Below are 22,007 nucleotides of genomic sequence, written 5' to 3'. Positions count from 1 at the left end.
TTTAAGTGCTCTACTCGTATTACTTCATTTAATCCTTACAACAGAAGAGGAAACAGAGGTGTATGGAGGCTGCCTAACTTACCCAGTGTCTCAACGTGTATTAAGGCGTAGAGCATTATTTGAATCCAGGCTCTTGACTGACATTTTGTCCAGCTCCCAGGCTCATCTACTGCTGCTGCACACAAGTGGAGTGGCCAGGCTCCTGTGCAGAGCTGGTGAAGCTCTTCTTTGACTCACCAACCTGGCCATCTCATTAAGTTAGGGGAAGGCTACTTGATCATGATCAGATGTTCCTACCCAACAGCACTCTGTTTTGCTTTGTTTTGTTTTGTTTTTAACATCTTTATTGGAGTATAATTGCTTTACAAGGATGTGTTAGTTTCTGCTTTATAACACAGTGAATCAGTTATATATATACACATATATCCCCATATCTCCTCCCTCTTGCATCTCCTTCCCACCCTCCCTATCCCATCCCACTAGATGGACACAAAGCACCGAGCTGATCTCCCTGTGCTATGCGACTGCTTCCCACTAGCTATCTATTTTACATTTGGTAGTGTATATATGTCCACGCCACTCTCTCATTTTGTCCCAGCTTACCCTTCCCCCTCCCCATATCCTCAAGTCCATTGTCTAGTAGGTCAGCACTCTGTTTTTAATCAGAGCTGTTTATAAAGAAGCAAAGAGGCAATTCGTCATGTTGGCCTCTAGGAGAAGCACAAGACTTCACCCTTTCAACCAAAGAATGAGCTTTAGTCACGTGACTCACATGGAGGCTGTTTCGTTGGCCACCATGTATTGAGGACTGGAGTTATTTTCTGAGCTAAAATAAAGGTTGGCACCTGCATGAATGTAGTCTTTTTCGGGTAATCAAATGAACTTGGTCTGTAGTGGTTTCATGAGCTGGATTCTTCCCATGGGTTATAGCACATCAGGGCAAAATACTTGAGTCCCTCCCCATTCTCTTTCTCCCTTATGGCTGGACCATGGGGCTTCTCAAAGCCAGTCAGGCATCTCCTCCCTCTCAGTAACCTCTCTATTCCATATATCCAGATGCTGTGGGCCAGCTCCTTCTTGCCTTCTCCCTGAATTCTCTATTCTATGCATGGGGACAAACATTCTCTCTTCAACTGTGCTTCATCTGTCCATCTGTCCTTTTCCTTAATTATGGCAGGTACTTCCTCCATTGGCAGATTACTTACTCTCTCAAGCCCCAGTAGTTCATTATCTGTAACACAGGGATAATGATTGCATATACCTCAAGGGATTGTTATGAGAAGTAAATGATAATGTGTGTAAAGGTGATTAATCCAATGTCAGCCACATAAATAATAGTGATGATGATGATGAAAGAAGTGAGATTCCACACTTAGGAAGTGAGAAGATGAACAGACAGAGCAGTACTTGTGGTCTAATTTGTGTTAACACCACCCTCATCAGAGGTCTTTCTAACTGAGCAAAAGAAGCCTTCCACATGTCCTAGTTCAGGGGTCAGTAAACACTTTCTATAAAGGGCCAGTTAGTAAAGAGTTTAGACTTTTTAGGCCATATGGGCTGAAGCTATTATTCAACTCAGTTCCTCGACTATGTAGTACAAAAGCAGTCATAGACGGTAGGAAATGAATGACTGTGGCTATGTTCCAATAAAACTTTATTTACAAAAACGGGCCACAGGCTGGATTTAACTTGTGGGCCATGGTTTGCTGATTCTAGACCAACTCACTAGTGGCCTGAACTGAAGTTTAGAGTCAAACCCTTGCTCAGCCTGGCTTTGCAAGCACTACCTCAAGCAAACATCTCTCTCGGGGTCCTCAGGGAAAGAGGGAGTGAGACAGACAGAGGTACACATCCTAATACCATCGCAGTAGCTAACACACATCATTTCTCACCCCAAATATCTCACTCTTCAGCCCTGTGGACTGTGGTGTGGGAAGAGGGAGGGCAAAAGAGACCTCTGGGGAATAATTTTTCTGTGGGTGTGCTGTGCTGGAGAAAAGGGGATCTGTTCATAGAAAATAAACTTATGGTCACCAAATGGGAGAGTGGGGGAGGGATAAATTAGGAGTTTGGGATTAATGGATACACATTACTATATATAAAATAGATAAACAACAAGGTCCTACTGTATAGCACAGGGACTTATATTCAATATCTTGTAATAACCTATAATGGAAAAGAACCTGAAAAAAATATATATATACATATACATATATAAAAAATGGAATCACTTTGCTCTACACCTGAAACTATCACAACATTGTAAATCAAGTAGAGTTCAATTAAATAAGTAAATAAATAAATTAAATTAAAAGGGATCTGTGGCCCCTTGGAAGAGGTTCAGAAACAGGAAAACAGTAGTTAATGGGTTAAGCCTCAGAGTCACAGGGATCTGACCTCAAATCCCACCCTGTGCTATCTGGCATATATTTCTCAACCTCATGGCTCCATTTCATTTTTAACTGGTAGCATAATGGCATCAATCACAGAGTGAAGTTGTGAGTATTACACATGGTAATTATATTAAATACTTCACTCAGTGCTTGACACCTTGTATACACTGAATAATGTTCCTCTCTATTACTGCTGTTACTTTTTCATTATCGAGTCCTGAAACTTAAGAGGGGCATGAAAGAGCAGCCATCAGCACCATTCAGTGCCCTTTCATCTTTTTTTCGTAATAGATCATAGAGTATGTTTTTTGTCCATGTACAAGTGATACTAATTACAGTCATTTATGTGAAATACTTACCATTTATGCCCAATTACCGTGCAGCCAATAATGATTTTGTGCATCACAAAATGTGTTAGATTAACCTAATTGTTAATTAGTTTAATGCATTAAAAACACTCAACTCAGCTTATGCAAACTCAGCCTTTATAGTTTGTTCCTCAGAGCATGGCCAAAAAAGTGCATGCACGCTCAAGAGAAAGAGAGAGAGAGAGGGAGAGAGAGAACCACAAAGGGAATGCTTACTAATGATTATACTGTTAAAGAATGTCTCTCATCTTCCCAAAGAAAAGTTTCTTACGATGTGAGTGGAGGCTTGCAAGGAAAAGTTTAGGAAAAGGAGGTGAGGTTAGTTATTGATGATTAAAATGTTAGAGACACATAGTGTGCCATGTCTGCACAGAGTAAGTACTCAAGAAATATCAGTTGAGAGAAGGAATTCTTTACAGAAGGTATAGAGTAGCCTATAATCCAACGGGCAGGAAACTTGAAGGTGAGAACTTGTTCAATGAGTTAAACAAGGACGCCGTTAGACCGAGGTGGCTTTAATGCCACCTAATGTGGCAGCCTACATAAGCGACCAGAACCTAAGCCTGCATGCCTAAAGGCTAAGAAATCAAAACCTAAGGACAACCAATCACGAACAGCCAATTAGGCTTTCCCCAATAAGGCAACTACTTAAGCTACAGTCGACCAAATAATTCCCTTGCTTTGCTTCCTCCTCTTCTCTATAAAGTCTTTCCCCTAGCTTTTATTAATAGACCCCCTCTAACCACTTCTGGTTTGGTGTGCCCAATAGGAGTTATTTTTTCTCAAACAAACTTCTAAAAATTTTAATATGCCTCAGTTTATCTTTTAACAGAACCATAAAATTGGATCTTCGCTGAAGAGAGTTACCAAGGGTAACTCAGTGGTAATTCAGTGATTCCAACTGGAATTGTGTATTTTCAATACCATTTTTTCATTTTGCCCTCTGAACCGTTATTTGTACACACTTCTGTCCCCTCCTTGCAGGCAAGGAATCAAAAGAAGGATGTCTTTTCTCAGTGCATATCTTTCTGCAGAGCGAGCAAATACAAGCTGCTGAGACTAAAGTCAACTACTGGTATTTCTAGTTTGGTAAAGCTGAAAGTTCTTAAGAATCATTAGGTCAATAAAGACAAAGGACTTTACAGTCAGATTTTAGACCTGCAGTACTTTCACTGGCTTTTCAAATGTGCAAAGCTATATTAAAGTTATTAAGAAAGTGGTTAAATTACGATAATAGTAACACTTTCCATCTATGCTATCCCTTTAAGGTTTACAAAACATTTTAACATGATTTATCATATTTAATTTTTTTTAAACAAACTTCAAGTGATGCCAGCTGTTTATCTTTCAAAGAAAAACTGAATTTTAAAAAGTCATTCTTCGTGTATTACCATGCTCTTAATGAAATAAAGTCAGTGCCTTAGAGTGATTATGGTCTGACCTCTAATAATCATTTCTATTTGCAAGTGGAATTTCTATTCAACTTTCCCTAGATATGTATTTATATAAAAGCAGTAGGTCTTAAATTGCAGGCTTCTGGCTAGCAAATTTCTGGTGCACAAAATTTTGGTATTTTGCATTATTTAATTGATGCCTGTCCTACCTAGAATCTGGAGCCAAAATATTTTTTTAAGAATCTTATATGAAACCACTTCCATGCTTTTTAAATTAATATAATTTATTGAATAATTAACAGACCAAATGGAACATATATTTCACGTTTTACCTCCCTGACCTCATGGAGCTTACTGTGTGAGGGTGGGAAGGGACAGGAACAAATGTGAATAAATGCAAGTGTTCAGATTCATTCAAGGACTCTGAAGGAAAAGTTCAGCAAACCATGCAGGAGAATAAAAGACTGCATGAGCATGGAAGACCTGACTGGGGAAGTGCCATCCACTTGGGAATTTGAACAATGACAACAGTCTAACTGTAAGGAGAGGCGCTGTAAGCTAAGGAGGAAAGGTGACCGGGAGAAAGAGCTTTCCCTGACTCCATCCACACCTGCTATTCACTGTCGAGGTCCCTGTCCTCTGCAGCATATAATACCATCGTCATTACACATTATGTGATTATTTATTGTTTAGCTTCCCCACTAAACTGTAAATTCCATCAAGGCAAATATCACATTTCTTTTGCTCACTACCGAATTCTCTACACTTTGTATGAGTCTGGCATATAGTAGATGCTCAATAATTAATTCTTGAAAGGACAACTGAAAAGATATTGGAAATTAAAGTAGCCAAGGCATTAGCTATAGCATGGCTACAGTGCAAGTGAGAAATAAAATATACTTGTATTACCTGTCCAGTTGAGGATATTATTGGCTTTGTATTTTAGTAACTATGAGTGAGTGTATTTAACAACTATGTCCATTAGCACATATCTTATGCCATTATTAAGCTCAACCACATAAGCTGTTAATTTTTAGCTAGGAGATCCCTGACTTTCCATTTTCATCTTTTGGACTCAATCAGAAAAATCATTGTTTTACAGCTATAATATCTTCTGTTGATTGGAAAGCATGAAATCACGAGGCTCACGAACTCAAATGCTCAGCATCCCTTTACTATAAAAGGCACAAGCATTGCTGTTTCAACAGATGGACTCCATCAAGTTGTTGAGGCTTTCCTCCTTCAGACACTAACGGGATAAACAGAATGCCTTCACTGTGGACTTTTCTGAGATACCGGCAGGAAATGTTCTATCTAGGTCATCAAGACGGAAGTACCTGGACAAGGGTTCCTGCTGTATATTCTCCATCATCCAGGACGAGTCTGGAGCCGTACCAGAAGGCCAGAGCGTAACACAAGAAGATGAGACACCACATGAATCCAGTAAAGAATCCCATCACTATCCCTTTTCTAATTCCCCAACGCTGGGCAAACACAAGATTTTTCTCATACCTGTGAACAGAAAACATTTGAGTCTATTTCAGCAACAGCAACAGCAGCAGCAGCAGTTCAAGTTAAAATGTTTAGAACAGGCCACAATGCAGTGGTTTTAATCAATGCTTATAAAATCATTCCAAACACAGAGCAGCTTTAGGGAAAGAAAACAACAATAATGCCTGTGTAGTTCCTTAAAAGTTGCTTCAACCTGGCAATGACAATGTGCTGAAAGGATGATGCCTAACAAAGCCTCATAGTTGATTACTTCGTGGATGAGTACAGTGGGGTAAGCTTTGCCCCAAGAGAAGAGAATTTTCAACACTAATGTTTGACCATGAGGGGTCTAGTATTATTTGTGTTTGAATTCTCTCATTAAGTCACATGACATGAAAGATAATATCTTCCATAGTGGAGGAAATACGCTAATGCAATGTTTTATGAGAAGTAAGGTAATCACTTCACAAACAAAAGAAGCAAAAGAAAAAAAAATGAAAAGAGGATAATCAGAGGTTGTAAATCCTATTCTCTTTTTCATTTGGTGAATTTGGTAGCAACTGAGAATGTGATCATACTAGATCTACAACATACGCAATAAAAGTTTAGTTAAGTTGGTGGCTGTTTTATAAAATCAGTACCTGGCACCTGATAAGCACTCAACAAATACTAGATAAATGGAAGAATAAATAAAATCAAAGTTTTGACAACTGTGTTGTTTTGGTCATTTAGGTTTTGATTTCCATTAACAGTTAATCTCCTAGAATGATGGTCTATAATATATCAATGCTAAATGTTATTTGATTAAATGGAAATCTTAGACTTAGAAAGAGCATATAGTACAGAAGCTGAATAAAACACATTGAATAAAAAAGTGCTCAGTTGGGCTTCCCTGGTGGCGCAGTGGTTGAGAGTCCGCCTGCCAATGCAGGGGACGCGGGTTTGTGCCCCAGTCCGGGAAGATCCCACATGTCGCGGAGCGGCTAGGCCCGTGAGCCATGGCCACTGAGCCTGCACGTCCGGAGCCTGTGCTCCACAATGGGAGAGGCCACAACAGTGAGAGGCCCGTGTACCGCAAAAAAAAAAAAAAAAAAAAGTGCTCAATAAAAAAGTGCAAAATTGCATTTTAGATCAGGTAGGCTTTTCCTTAATGTCAGAAGACAGTGTTTTAGACTGGCATGAAGTATGGTGTGTGTACACACACACCATCAGAGTTTGAAACAAATATCTAACCTAAGATGGCTTTCTAAAAGCCACCAACTGCATCATCTTCAAGAACACAGAGCTAAAGGCTTGGGAGTCTTTTGTAGGTGTTTGACCAATCTAACTGCTTAGCTTAGCCACCTCTTGAACAAAAGCTCCCTCAGGGTACCATAGCAAGGTGAATCTGCCACTTTATACAAAATGGGGAAGATTCAGGGTAGTATGCAGATCAACAAAGTTCAGGAAAGTGGCAGACATTTCAATTAACTAACCTTTCAACCTCTTTTTCCTCACCACCATAAGCAGCCACTGTTGGAATAGATGAGATGACTTCATCAGCCACTGCCCCTGCTTTGGCATAGGCCCTCAATTCATGGTCTGTAAACTTGGACACACTCTGAAGTCCAAATGAAAAAAATAAAATGTGAAGACCAGATAATTAGGTAAGTCACTCTGCCATTCATTGATTCATCTAGCAGAGCAAACATGTAGCAGTTTAATACAAGACTAGATTCCCACTGGAACAGCGTTTACCGAGGAAAGAATTTGGTCCAAGTTTGAGCCATGTTAAGCCTCATCCATGGGTGTTTGGTTGTTGACATATCAAACTGACTCCATTAAAAGTCAGCCTCAACGAAACTTCTCACAGAGTATGTACTAAATAGGGCATTCTATGTGACCACAGTGTTTCAGTCAACATATTAATGACGTTTTCAAGTCAAACCATGCCAGAGTTCATTGCTATTGTCCAAAGGCCATGTCACAGTACAGACAAATACCACATGCAAAGACCAGAGGCCCATGCAGGTGTCATATTCATTAGAATATAGAATAAGGGAGAGGTTCTGAGCATGCAAAGGCATATGCAGCAGAGGTAATTCCATAGGAGAAAGCTTCAGATAAATATTACACCACTTGACTCAAGTGTAGGGACTCAACTAACTAGTTTTGCTTTTTACAAAAGGAAAGAAAAAGACATTGCACTTAATATTAAACAAGTTAAGTTTTTCTAAAATTGGACCTGGACTGAGTCCTAGTTAGAATCAACCACCAAAGACTTCCCTGGCACAGATTAAGAAACAAGAAGGGGAAAAAGCAAATGTTGTGAAAGATTAACTGGCTCAGAAACCTAAAAATATATATAGTACCCAGACTAAGGAAGTTTATCTTCCAAGTTTTTCCGAACTTTTAGCAGCAAAACCCTTATCAAACAAAATCTTAGACAGAATTTTAACATATAAGTAAAAGTGGTATTTTATTACAATATATTTATTTCACAAGTCCACATTTTATAAATCTTGTGAATTGAAAGGCAACAATAAAGTAAGGCTATTTTAATCAACATTAAAATTTGACTTTGGATGGTATGGCAGTTTTTGCCACAGTCCTCTTCTAATTTATTTCTGAAATATGTAATGAGCATAGTAATGAGAAAATTAAGTAGTTGCAAATGTTATCAGTTTTTATTGTAACGGCACATTAAAGAATCTCTTGATACTTCAATTAAACTGATATAAGAACTTAAAACATGTATATTGGGAAATATCTAACAGTTGTTCATGTTTCCCACTGTAGGTATATAAAAGTCATACAAAGGCATACAAAACCTATGATCAGTTCTAATATGTCATATTCTAATATGTCATATATTGCCCCCTCCACCTTTTTTTGTCCTGCTTTTGAATTGAGCTTAGTGAAATTGCTCGTATCATTTTACACAAACATGCACACACCTGAATTCAAGAAGAAACAAGTGCAGAGTTACAACATTCCAAATCGGTGACACATTTACAAGAAGTTGAAATATGGACACTGAGACAAGAGAAACTGTGCTTTGAGCCTATTTGAAATCAAGTTAACCAGTTTATGTTGTTGGTCTCCAACATGTTAAAACGTGACATATGGTCCATTTGAGTGTGAGTATTAATCTTTTGTGGGTTTGAAGAAAGAGATTAAATTTTTTTGGAGGGAAAAAAACGCTGAATCAAATGTTTGCAGACTCCCCAGTGACCCTCTGTGGAAGTTGAGGCTTTCCTGGAGTGCAGCGGAAAAGCATTTGGTAGGAAAGACTGTTGTAAAACTTGCATGATTTGGTGGATTGGGAAAAAAACAAAAGCTAATATCTCTTTAGTAATTAATTCTGTGCCAGATGCCATGCTAAGTGCATAACAAGGATAATGCCTTGAGTCATCACAATGACTTTGGGAGGTACTAACCTTATTTTAAAGATGAGGAAACTGACATTTTGACGAGTTGAACATATCTTTCTTGAGCCAGGTGGTAGAGCCAGGTGGTGGCCTAGTTAAGTGGAATGAGCTCTTTGCTATTGTCACTCTGTATTACCTGGGAAACATTTGAGTAATACAGCCAGTGGAGTGTAGAGAGTATTTTGCTAGAAAATACAGTCATGGAGATCGGTACCTGTTGCTCAATGATGTGAATGTATGTGCAGCTTTTCACTTAAATTCTATTCTCATTTACAGCAAATTATTAGTGTGCCTGACCCCATGACCTGTTATCTAATGTGGCTACTCTAAAAGTAAAACAGAATAATTTCTCAATCCTTGGGAGTGTTTTTTAACTGGGATGACCCCAAATTCCTACTCCTATACTTTTTCTTGGCCTGCATACCTGGGGAATGGAAACTGTGACTGGGATACTTCTCTGAATGGGTCAGATAACCCTCTCTCTGAAACTGATCAGATGGAATGGAGAACACAGTGTAATTGCAGAAATCTCTTTTATTTGTTGGGCCTTTCTGAGGGAAGCATCTGAACTTGGGAGACCACGGGAAGCCACAGGCACACTGCAGAGTGAGTGGGGATTTAGAATCAGGCTTCCTTGAATTTGAATCCTATTCTGTCATTCACTGGCTGTGCAGTTCCAGACAAGTCCCTTTACCTCTCTGAACCTCCATTTCTTATATTTAAAATGGCATTAATACTTTATAAGATTGTTGTAAATAGAGATCATGTCCTTGAGCCTCCTAATACTGCCTGGCAAAATAGTAAATATTCAATTAATGTAGTTGTTATTGTTATTAATACAATAATATTTGTGTTATTAAAACATTATTGATCCCTAATCTAATAATGGAATGTTATTTGATACTGAGTAATAATCAAACAAAATAAATCAAAATGGTGATAATGACGTTGACTAAACATACTCAGGAGAAGGGAATCAAGCTTCACATTTTTGGCTCTTTCTCAGTGCAAAAGTCTTCCCATGGAGAGAAATGAGAAGACATTCTTACCAGACCAATGACGGCTGCTCCAATCCCAATGAGAGGGCTGACAGAGATAATAACCAAGGTCAGTTTCCAACCCCGGTAAAATCCCAGCAGGAACCCACAGACGCTCGTGGTCATGCGCTGAATGAAAATGGCCATTTGGTCGGCAATGGCATCATTGATTTTGTTAATATCACTAGAAACAAGAGAGGCTTTGGTCACTAAAACTGAATTTGGTCAACTCAATATCTTGCTGAGAAAGTACAATCTTTCCTTTCTAAACACTCCTATTTCTGTACCCCATTGCCCTTGGGAAACTTAATAGCTTCTCACATCTTGGAAATTTTGCTGCACCTTGGGAGGGTAGCAAGCCTCTCTCCTCACAGCCAAGGGAGTGTGTCCTTAATCCAGTTTTCCTGACTGGTGTTCATTCAACATAGGCAAAGACTTTTGGAAATCCTCTTATTTGTCCCTTTCTTTCTTAAAGCTAATATCCTTGGTTTGTCCTAAACAGCCCTTCTTTCCTTTATACCTGCTAAATCTTTTCAGCCTCAAGGTTCTACTCACATACCACCTATTTCATAAAAATTTATATAATCCCCCAGGGAGAAGTAATAACTTCTTTCCTGTGTTACCATAGCAATGTAATTAATCTGTATACATGTGTATATGTATGTGTATGTAATTATTGCTTTCTGCTTATACGCAGTATAGAATTGTGGTTAACAGCACAGACTCTGGAGCCAGACTCTGAATTTAAACACAAGCTGTTCTTGGGCAAGTTACTTGGCCTTTCTGTGTCTCAGTTTCCTCATCTATAAAATGCGGATAAAAACAGAACCTACCTCAGTCGGTAGCAGCGAGGATTAGTTAATACACGTAAAGTATTGGGTTGGCCCAAAAGTTCGTTCGGGTTTTTCTGTAACATATGGAAAATCCGAACGAACATTTTGGCCAACCCAATATGTAGACCAGCGCCTAGCATACAGTAAACAATCAATGTATGTTAGCTCTGATTATTTGCTTGAAACCTTTATCCCTCCTACTAGGCTGTAAGTTCCTTGAGATCAGGAGCTCTGTGGTATATCTTTATGCCTTGCATAGGGTAAGTGCTCCAGAGTATTGGTTGACTATCATTACATTAAATTCATATTCCTGGAAACATTCCCATAATCTCTGGTCCAGATGGAGCAAACAAGGCTCAGGACTTGATAGCAAAAAAGGACCTTAGACATTACAGAGAGGTTACACAACTGTATTCTAGCAAGGTTAAGTATCTGTTCAAGGTCAAAGTAAGTAAAGGGCAGAATGAGTGCTGGACGGTAGGGGCCCCAACATTCAGTCTGCTTTTATCTTCACTACACTACACATTGTCTTTCATGGGACCTCAAACTTAAATTCAACACGGTTCAACGGTTCTCATTACTCAGAGCTCATTCAAAAATTATGGGGGGGGGGGCACTATTAATGACCCAAACTAGTATTTAAGTGTAAACTGGATTTAAATCTAGTTTTTCAGTTTGAATCTTTCTCAAACTATTTTGAATTTTTTTTTTGTCATTATATGCGGAAATTATGTCAACAGGCAAAGCAAGATAATTCTTTCTAATCATATTGTTTTCCTTATGGGTACATAGATTGTGACATCCCTCAATTTCTTCTTTCGAGATCAAATAACCCTACATCCTTTAAACTCTCTTCTATAATACTTCATTTCTAGTACTTTAGTCCAGGACCTACAAACCAAATTACAGTATCCTGACTTTCAATTTTTAAGTCATTTTGGAGGAGCTTCAAGATGGCGGAAGAGTAAGGCGCGGAGATCACCTTCCTCCCCACAAATACATCAGAAATACATCTACATGTGGAACAACTCCTACAGAACACCCACTGAACGCTGGCAGAAGACCTCAGACCTCCCGAAAGGCAAGAAACTCCCCACGTACCTGGGTAGGGCAAAAGAAAAAAGAAAAAACAGAGACAAAAGGATAGGGACGGGGCCTGCACCAGTAGGAGGGAGCCGTGAATGAGGAAAAGTTTCCACACACTAGGAAGCCGCTTCGTGGGTGGAGACTGCGGGTGGCGGAGGGGGGAAGCTTCGGAGCTGCGGAGGAGAGCACAGCAACAGGGGTGCGGAGGGCAAAGCGGTGAAATTCCCGCACAGAGAATCGGAGCCGACCGGCACTCACCAGCCCGAGAGGCTTGTCTGCTCACCGCCGGGGTGGGCGGGGCTGGGAGCTGAGGCTCGGGCTTCGGTCGGTCGGAGCGCAGGGAGAGGACTGGCGGCGTGAACACAGCCCGAAGGGGCCAGTGCGCCACGCCTAGCCGGGAGGGAGTCCGGGAAAAACTCTGTACCTGCCGAAGAGGCAAGAGACTTTTTCTTGCCTCTTTGTTTCCTGGTGCGCGAGGAGAGAGGATTAAGAGCGCTGCTTAAAGGAGCTCCAGAGACGGGCGTGAGCCGCGGCTAACAGCGTGGACCCCAGAGACGGGCGTGAGATGCTAAAGCTGCTGCTGCCACCACCAAGAAGCCTGTGTGCGAGCACAGGCCACTATCCACACCCCCTTCCGGGGAGCCTGTGCAGCCCGACACTGCCAGGGTCCCGGGATCCAGGGACAACTTCCCCGGAAGAACGCAGGGCGCGTCTAAGGCTGGTGCAACGTCACGCCGCGCAACATCACGCCGGCGCTACGTCACGCTGGCCTCTGCCGCCGCAGGCTCACCCGGCATCGGTGCCCCTCCCTCCCTCCCCCCGCCCCCGGCCTGAGTGACCTAGAGGCCTGAATCAGCTGCTCCTTTAACCCCGTCCTGTCTGAGCGAAGAACAAATGCCCTCAGGGGACCTACACGCATAGGTGGGGCCAAATCCAAAACTGAAACCCAGGAGCTGTGCGAACAGAGAAAGGGAAATCTCTTCCAGCAGCCCCAGGAGCAGCAGATTAAATCTCCACATCAACTTGATGTACCCTGCATCTCTGGAATACCTGAATAAACAACGAATCATCCCAAATTGAGGAGGTGGACTTTGGCAGCAACAATATACATATATACATATATATATATATATAAAATTATTTTTTTCCCCTTTTTCTCTTTTTCCGTGTGGATGACAGGCTCTTGGTGCTCTAGCCAGGCGTCAGGGCTGTGCCTCTGAGGTGGGAGAGCCAAGTTCAGGACGCTGGTCCACAAGAGACCTTCCAACTCCACATAATATCAAACGGCCAAAATCTCCCAGAGATCTCCATCTCAATGCCAAGACCCAGCTTCACTCAACGACCAGCAAGCTACAGTGCTGGGTGCTCTATGCCAAACAACTAGCAAGACAGGAACACAACACCATCCATTAGCACAGAGGCTGCCTAAAATCATAATAAGTCCACAGACACCCAAAAACACACCACCAGACGTGGACCTGCCCACCAGAAAGAGAAGATCCAGCCTCACCCACCAGAACACAGGCACTAGTCCCCTCCACCAGGAAGCCTACACAACCCACTGAACCAACCTTAGCCACTGGGGACAGACACCAAAAACAAGGGAACTACGACCCTGCAGCCTGTGAAAAGAAGACTCCAAACACAGTAAGTTAAGCAAAATGAGAAGACAATGAAACATACAGCAGATGAAGGAGTAAGGCAAAAACACACCAGACCTAACAAATGAAGAGGAAATAGGCAGTCTACCTGAAAAAGAATTCAGAACAATGATAGGAAAGATGATCCAAAATCTTGGAAACAGAATGGAGAAAATACAAGAAACGTTTAACAAGGAACTAGAAGAAATAAAGAGCAAAGAAACAATGATGAACAACACAATAAATGAAATTAAAAATACTCTAAATGGGATCAATAGCAGAATAACTGAGGCAGAAGAACGGATAAGTGACCTGGAAGATAAAATAGTGGAAATAACTACCTCAGAGCAGAATAAAGAAACAAGAATGAAAAGAATTGAGGACAGTCTCAGAGACCTCTGAGACAACATTAAACGCACCAACATTGGAATTATAGGGGTCCCAGAAGAAAAGAGAAAAAGAAAGGGACTGAGAAAATATTTGAAGAGATTATAGTTGAAAACTTCCCCAATATGGGAAAGGAAATAGTTAATCAAGTCCAGGAAGCACAGAGAGTCCCATACAGGATAAATCAAAGGAGAAACACGCCAAGACACATATTAATCAAACTATCAAAAATTACATACAAAGAAAAAGTATTAAAAGCAGCAAGGGAAAAACAACAAATAACACTCAAGGGAATCCCCATAAGGTTAACAGCTGATGTTTCAGCAGAAACCCTGCAAGCCAGAAGGGTGTGGCAGGACATATTTAAAGTGATGAAGGAAAAAAACCTACAACCAAGATAACTCTACCCAACAAGGATCTCATTCAGATTTGATGGAGAAATTAAAACCTTTACAGACAAGCAATAGCTAAGAGAACTCAGCTCCACCAAACCAGCTTTACAACAAATGCTAAAGGAATTTCTCTAGACAGGAAACACAAGACAAGGAAAAGACCTACAATAACAAACCCAAAACAATTAAGAAAATGGGAATAGGAACATACATATCGATAATTACCTTAAATGTCAATGGATTAAATGCTCCAACCAAAAGACATAGATTGGCTGAATGGATACAAAAACAAGACCCATATATATGCTGTCTACAAGAGACCCAGTTCAGACCTAGGGACACATACAGAATGAAAGTGAGGGGATGGAGAAAGATATTCCATGCAAATGGAAATCAAAAGAAAGCTGGAGTAGCAATTCTCATAGTAAAACAAAATAGACTTTAAATAAAGACTATTACAAGAGACAAAGAAGGACACTACATAATGATCAAGGGATGAATCCAAGAAGTTATAACAACTGTAAATATTTATGCACCCAACATAGGAGCACCTCAGTATATAAGACAAATACTAACAGCCATAAAAGGGGAAATCCACAGTAACACAATCATAGTAGGGGACTTTAACACCCCAGTTTCATCAATGGACAGATCATCCAAAATGGAAATAAATAAGGAAACACAAGCTTTAAATGATACATTAAACAACATCGACTTAATTGATATTTATAGGATATTACATCCAAAAACAACAGAATACACATTCTGCTCAAGTGCTCATGGAACATTCTCTAGGATAGATCGTATCTTGGGTCACAAATCAAGCCTTGGTAAATTTAAGAAAATTGAAATCGTATCAAGTTAATTTTCTGACCATAACGCTATGAGACTAGATATCAATTACAGGAAAAAATCTGTAAAAAATACAAATGGAGGCTAAACAATACACTACTTAATAACCAACAGATCACTGAAGAAATCAAAGAGGAAATCAAAAAATACCTAGAAACAAATGACAATGAAAACACGACGACCCACAACCTATGGGATGCAGCAAAAGCAGTTCTATAAGGGAAGTTTATAGCAATACAGTCCTATCTTAGGAAACAAGAAACATCTCAAATAAACAACCTAACCTTACACCTAAAGCAATTAGAGAAAGAAGAACAAAAAAACCCTAAAGTTAGCAGAAGGAAAGAGATCATGAAGATCAGATCAGAAATAAATGAAAAAGAAATGAAGGAAACAATAGCAAAGATCAATAAAACTAAAAGCTGGTTCTTTGAGAAGATAAACAAAATTGATAAACCATTAGCCAGACTCATCAAGAAAAAAAGGGAGAAGACTCAAATCAATAGAATTAGAAATGAAAAAGGAGAAGTAACAACTGACACTGCAGAAATACAAAGGATCATGACAGATTACTACAAGCAACTCTATGCCAATAAAATGGACAACCTGGAAGAAATGGACAAATTCTTAGAAATGCACAACCTTCTGAGACTGAACCAGGAAGAAATAGAAAATATGAACAGACCAATGACAAGCACTGTAATTGAAACTGTGATTAAAAATCTTCCAACAAACAAAAGCCCAGGACCAGGTGGCTTCACAGGGGAATTCTATCAAACATTTAGAGAAGAGCTAACACCTATCCTTCCCAAACTCTTCCAAAATATAGCAGAGGGAGGAACACTCCCAAACTCATTCTACGAGGCCACCATCACCCTGATACCAAAACCAGACAAAGATGCCACAAAAAAAGAAAACTACAGGCCAATATCACTGATGAACATAGATGCAAAAATCCTCAACAAAATACTAGCAAACAGAATCCAACAGCACATTAAAAGGATCATACACCATGATCAAGTGGGGTTTATCCCAGGAATGCAAGGATTCTTCAATGTATGCAAATCAATCAATGTGATACACCATACTAACAAGCTGAAGGAGAAAAACCATAGGATCATCTCAACAGATGCAGAGAAAGCTTTCGACAAAATTCAACAGCCATTTATGATAAAAACTCTCCAGAAAGTAAGTATAGAGGGAACTTCTTACCTCAATATAATAAAGGCCATACATGACAAACCCACAGCCAACATCATCCTCAGTGGTGAAAACCTGAAACCATTTCCACTAAGATCAGGAACAAGACAAGGTTGCCCATTCTCACCACTACTATTCAACATAGTTTTGGAAGTTATAGCCACAGCAATCAGAGAAAAAAAAGAAATAAAAGGAATCCAAATCAGAAAAGAAGAAGTAAAGCTGTCACTGTTTGCAGATGACGTGATACTATACATAGAGAATCCTAAAGATTCTACCAGAAAACTACTAGAGCTAATCAATGAATTTGGTAAAGTAGCAGGATACAAAATTAATGCACAGAAATCTCTTGCATTCCTATACACTAATGATGAAAAATCTGAAAGTGAAATTAAGAAAACACTCCCTTTTACCATTGCAACAAAGAGAATAAAATATCTAGGAATAAACCTACCTAAGGAGACAAAAGACCTGTATGCAGAAAATGATAAGACACTGATGAAAGAAATTAAAGATGATACAAATAGATGGAGAGATATACCATGTTCTTGGATTGGAAGAATCAATATTGTGAAAATGACTCTACTACCCAAAGCAATCTACAGATTCAATGCAATCCCTATCAAGCTACCACTGGTATTTTTCACAGAACTAGAATAAAAAATTTCACAATTTGTATGGAAACACAAAAGACCCCAAATAGCCAAAGCAATCTTGAGAAAGAAAAACAGAGTTGGAGGAATCAGGCTCCCTGACTTCAGACTATACTACAAAGCTACAGTAATCAAGACAGTATGGTACTGGCACAAAAACAGAAATATAGATCAATGCAACAGGATAGAAAGCCCAGAGATAAACCCACGCACATATGGTCACCTTATCTTTGATAAAGGATGCAAGAATATACAGTGGAGAAAAGACAGCCTCTTCAATAAGTGGTGCTGGGAAAACTGGACAGCTACATGTAAAAGAATGAAATTTAGCACTCCCTAACACCATACACAAAAATAAACTCAAAATGGATTAAAGACCTAAGTGTAAGGCCAGACACTATCAAACTCTTAGAGGAAAACATAGGCAGAACACTCTATGACATAAATCACAGCAAGATCCTTTTTGACCCACCTCCTAGAGTAATGGAAATAAAAACAAAAATAAGCAAATGGGATCTAATGAAACTTAAAAGCTTTTGCAGAGCAAAGAAAACCATAAACCAGACGAAAAGACAACCCTCAGAATGGCAGAAAATATTTGCAAATGAAGCAACTGACAAAAGATTCATCTCCAAAATTTACAAGCAGCTCATGCAGCTCAATATCAAAAAACAAACAACACAATCCAAAAATGGTCAGAAGATCTAAATAGACATTTCTCCAAAGAAGATATACAGATGGCCAACAAACACATGAAAGAATGCTCAACATCATTAATCATTAGAGAAATGCAAATCAAAACTACAATGAGATATCATCTCACACCAGTCAGAAAGGCCATATAATGAAAATATCTACAAACAATAAATGCTAGAGAGGGTGTGGAGAAAAGGGAACCCTCTTGCACTGTTGGTGGGAATGTAAATTGATAGAGCCACTATGGAGAACAGTATGGAGGGTCCTGTACAACTAAAAATACAACTACCATACGACCCAGCCATCCCACTACTGGGCATATACCCTGAGAAAACCATAATTCAAAAAGTATCATGTACCAAAATGTTCATTGCAGCTCTATTTACAATAGCCAGGACATGGAAGCAACCTAAGTGTCCATCAACAGATGAATGGATAAAGAAGATGTGGCACATATGTAGAATGGAATACTACTTAGCCATAAAAAGAAACGAAATTGAGTTTTTCATACTGAGGTGGATGGACCTAGAGTCTGTCATACAGAGTGAAGTATGTCAGAAAGAGAAAAACAAATACCGTATGCTAACACATATATATGGAATCTAAAAAACAACAAAAAAATAATCGTCGTGAAGAACCTAGGCTGAGGAATGAAATAAAGACTCAGACCCACTAGAGAATGGACTTGAGAATACAGTGAGGGGGAAGTATAAGCTGGGACAAAGTGAGAGAGTTGCATGGACATATATACACTACCAAACGTAAAATAGATAGCTAGTGGGAAGCAGCCGCATAGCACAGGGAGATCAGCTCAGTGCTTTGTGACCACCTAGAGGGGTGGGATAGGGAGGGTGGGAGGGAGACGCAAGAGGGAGGAGATATGGGGATATATGTATATGTATAGCTGATTCACTTTGTTATAAAGCAGAAACTAACACACCATTGTAAAGCGATTATACTCCAATAAAGATGTTAAAAAAAAAAAAGTCATTTCGTTGAAGCCATGAAACCTATGAAAAAAGCCATGCTCCCTATAAAAGCGCAACTTAAGAGACAAAATGCATCAAAAGAACTGAAAATGTGTTTCCAATTGTTATTTAATTTGGAAACAAGTGTTTCATTAGCGAAAAATCACACATTCATTAAAATGTCCTACCAGCCACTTACTCAGAAAATCTTGTATTCAGCTCTCCCACTGAATTGCAGTCGAACCATCCTATTTCCATTCTCATTATTCTCCTAAAGTACAGTTTTCTCATTTTCTGTATCTGGCGAGCTGCAGCAATTACCCAAAAGCATATCTGTAAATGGAGCAAGAAATGTTTAGCATTGTCATAAAAATAGTCATTAATTCCTTCTCTTTTCAGAAGAAAATATTTTCACTATGACAGTTGAGAAAAGGACAAAAGTAATTCACAATATGCCTCTTGTTGGGAATTAAGGTGTGAGCTCTGACATCTGCTGAAAGTGGGGCTGAGCCGATCCACTGTAAACAGGGAAGCCAGAGGCTTGGATTTGAATCCAGCTCGGCCACTTGCAGGGTTAACCATATTAAGCTTCACTTCCCTCATGTGTAAAAGAAGGCTTATCACACCAAAAATAAATTATTGCTCTTAAATCACTACTTTTGCATGCCACTTCTGATGAATTTTTCCCCTGAGAAGCCTTCCAATAAGCATTCATACATTGTTTTCCAGCTGTTGGACAATGATTTTCAGAGAAAGTAAGACAAACATTATGACATAAGCAGGGAATCTTGCTGACAGTTTCCCCCATGCAAGCAAAATAAGACTGTCATTAAAACTCCAGTGCCAGAATGGTGAAAACTGACTCATTTCTCTTTACAACTAACACTAACTTCCTGGAATTCTTAAGTGAATGGAGAGTAGGGGGGATTTATTATTTTTCCTACGTTAGTAGGGAAAAGATGAAATACTTTTCTTCCTTAATAAGAGTTAACTCCAAGCCCTCCCATAACTGAAATCTAGGATATGGATTCAGTTTACAGAACTTGGGTTGGACTGCAGTTTGGTGTGACTTTAGCAAAAACAGAGAAAAAGAAAGTCAAGCTTGCTTTCCTCCAACTCCCTACTCCCAGCTTTTTCCAGGTACGAAGAAGGTTCGTACTTGCTCTCCCTGTACGAACACACCCACAGCTGTCTATTTCTGAGTTTAGACGAGAGGATGAAGCAGGAAGGGCAGGGGAGAACAAGACACTGGAGCTAAAAGTCTATTCTCCATTTCTCTGGACAAGCGTTCCTCCCCAACTGAGAGGAAGACTCCTTCCCCACCGTCTATTGTCTGCCTGAAATAAAGCTGTAGTCCTTGGGGCTTCTGAATAGCTTTAAAGAACACACTTTGCATTTCATTGTCACGTCTTTGAACCCAGCTGCTGATCTATAAATAAAATGGAGGCGTCACTAACTTGAATATATCCTGTGACAAGTACCGCGACAGCGATGCCAGCATAGTAACTGGCAAACTTGACCATTTCACTTTCAATGTCCAGAAACCTTCAAAAGAGGGAAAAAATGGTAAGACTCACAGGTAGGATCTAGCTAACAAAGATTGCATTTGTGAGTACAGAGGAATTTAAAATATACATATTGTATGTTTCTATTAAATATGGGTAAGGCGTTTTACCTGTGTAGAATTGCAATCAATCGAAATCCCCAAACAGACCTCATGGTATCCACCATAGCAAAGATGCCTACCTCCTTCATTTTTACAGGCAGAGATGCGAGGGTTGTGAAATAATTCATGGGCATTTGTTGGAAGACAGGGGACCCTAGATGACAGCCCAGAGCTCTGTCCACTGAGGCCCCTTTCACTCATGCTCATCATTAGTGGTAGTGCAATCACAGCTAGAGAAATGTTCTAAAAAGCCAGACAAGTGTCTGGAAAGGCACAGGTAGAGAGATGTGTGCTGTAAATCAGGAGGCTTACTGTTACCTGTCCAGCAATCTTAAGCCAGCTTTTCAACTCCTTCCTCTCTCAGAGTAACACTAGGAGAAATGTGTGTGTCATCTTCCCATAGAGAGAGAAAAACACTTTATTAACCCAGTCTTCATGCTGACCAGAGCCCAGGAATCCTCGCTCCCCAGGACAATTTCTAAATTGTCAAAGAACTTGTGGGAAAGCAAGAAAACTACACAGTATTTTCCCATTACAAGTATCACACTGTGACACAGGGTTTGGAACTGGCAGGGGCAGGGAGGGGAGAAAAAATGATTCTGAAATCACTTTCAGGAAATAAGAAATTTTATCATTAAAAAATTAACATATTGGTTGTTGATATACCCGATCCTCAGGGATAAGCTAGATGATGTCCATTTCTTTAGAGAATCAGAAAGTAGCATCTTTAGCCTAGATGCTCTCAGTCTACCAGCTTTCTATCAGATCTTCCTTTTGTGACCCAAGCTTGAATTGTTCTCTCCCTCTACTGAACTCAGACCAAGTATTTAAGTATAATTTATTTAATTCAGAACGAACTATTATTCCATGGCAGATTTTATTGCCATCTTGCACTATTATTCAATATTTTTATTGAATATATTTATATCGAGTATATTCATGTTTCTCTTGCTAGTAAATTGCAAGCTACTTGACAGCAAAGACTAGGTAAGCTGCTTGCTCTCACTCCCGAAGCCTGGTACAATACCTTACACATTAAGTAGGTACTCAGTGAATGTTTCTTGACTTTTCTTTCACTTGCAAAATACTAATGAGGAAGGGAAACAACTGCCTTGGTCAACCCCTCTGACAATCTCCAAACCAGCTAATATGTCTGTGTTCACCACATTCCCAGTCTTTCATGATGATTTAAGGGAACCCCCAGAATGAAAAAGATCTAGAAAGTCATAAACTTGTATACAAGTATCCATGATCAGAGGCCCTTACAAAAGCTAAGTATCTTTGTATAGACTGTACAATGCAGTATTTATGAGTAAAGACTTCTAATGTATAAATGAGTGCATAATATATATGCTATTGATACTATGTATAAAATAGATAACTGATGAGAACCTACTGTATAGCATAGGGAACTCCACTCAGTGCTTTGCGGTGACCTAAATGGGAAGGAAATCCTAAAAAGAGGGGATATACGTATACGTATAGCTGATTCACTTTGCTGTACAGTAGAAACTAACACAACATTGTAAAGCAACTATACT

General features: G+C 39.6%; 1 protein-coding gene across 7 annotated transcripts in view; it reads right to left on the bottom strand.

Annotated features, from left to right (window-relative positions):
- Positions 1-22,007, bottom strand: part of ABCB11 (ATP binding cassette subfamily B member 11) — a 103,441-nt gene that overhangs the window by 60,101 nt on the left and 21,333 nt on the right. For 5 of the 7 annotated variants that reach the window (XR_011246543.1, XR_011246544.1, XM_060016629.1 and 2 more), the window contains 5 exons: positions 20,258-20,345; positions 19,000-19,133; positions 10,106-10,277; positions 7,122-7,246; positions 5,493-5,667 (listed from right to left, as the gene is read on the bottom strand). Coding sequence is in view for 5 of the 7 variants with exons in the window: in XM_060016629.1 (XP_059872612.1) it covers positions 5,493-5,667; positions 7,122-7,246; positions 10,106-10,277; positions 19,000-19,133; positions 20,258-20,345 (694 nt within the window). In the remaining 2 variants the exon portion in view is untranslated. The remainder of the gene's footprint in view (positions 1-5,492; positions 5,668-7,121; positions 7,247-10,105; positions 10,278-18,999; positions 19,134-20,257; positions 20,346-22,007) is intronic. The other 2 variants (XM_060016630.1, XM_060016633.1) reach the window with 2 other exon arrangements.

The sequence above is a fragment of the Delphinus delphis genome, chromosome 7, assembly GCF_949987515.2.
Source record: "Delphinus delphis chromosome 7, mDelDel1.2, whole genome shotgun sequence".
In the NCBI taxonomy this organism is placed as follows: Eukaryota; Metazoa; Chordata; class Mammalia; order Artiodactyla; family Delphinidae; genus Delphinus; species Delphinus delphis.
Note: the sequence above shows the minus strand (reverse complement) of the source record. Positions and strands in the feature narration are given on the sequence as shown.